General features: G+C 70.9%; 1 protein-coding gene across 2 annotated transcripts in view; it reads right to left on the reverse strand.

The window, feature by feature from the left end:
- CMIP (c-Maf inducing protein) overlaps window positions 1-335 on the reverse strand; it is a 129795-nt gene extending 129460 nt beyond the window's left edge. For both annotated transcript variants that reach the window (XM_031063406.1, XM_031063407.1), the window contains exon 1: window positions 19-335. In XM_031063406.1, the coding sequence (XP_030919266.1) occupies window positions 19-315 (297 nt within the window). In that variant the 5' untranslated portion in view covers window positions 316-335. The remainder of the gene's footprint in view (window positions 1-18) is intronic.
- Between the last annotated feature and the right edge of the window lie 9 nt (window positions 336-344).

Genomic DNA, 344 nt, shown 5'->3' on the forward strand with positions numbered 1-344 from the left:
GGCCGGGCGGGCTCTTCCCGTGGCCGAGGCGACGCTGTTGTCCGCCAGGGTCAAGTGGTGCGGCTCCCACCGCCGCAGGAACTTGGAGGTGAGGATCTTGCTGAGAAACGTCCGGGGGTGCCGGATGACACACACCTGGATGTCCCCCTCCTGCAGCAGCTTGTACCTCATGCCGTTGCAGTGGAGCAGGGCTCTCCGGCACGGCGCGGCACCCATTTTATTCCCCTCGGGAGCGGACATCTCGCCCAGCAGCGGCTTGCTCTCCTCGGGCTGCCTGCGGTCGCTGCCCCCGCCGGAGCCGCCGGTGCGATCCATGGCAGCCCCCCCGGGCGGGGCGGGGGGGG

Source organism: Geospiza fortis, unplaced genomic scaffold (assembly GCF_000277835.1).
Source record: "Geospiza fortis unplaced genomic scaffold, GeoFor_1.0 scaffold1081, whole genome shotgun sequence".
NCBI lineage: Eukaryota > Metazoa > Chordata > Aves > Passeriformes > Thraupidae > Geospiza > Geospiza fortis.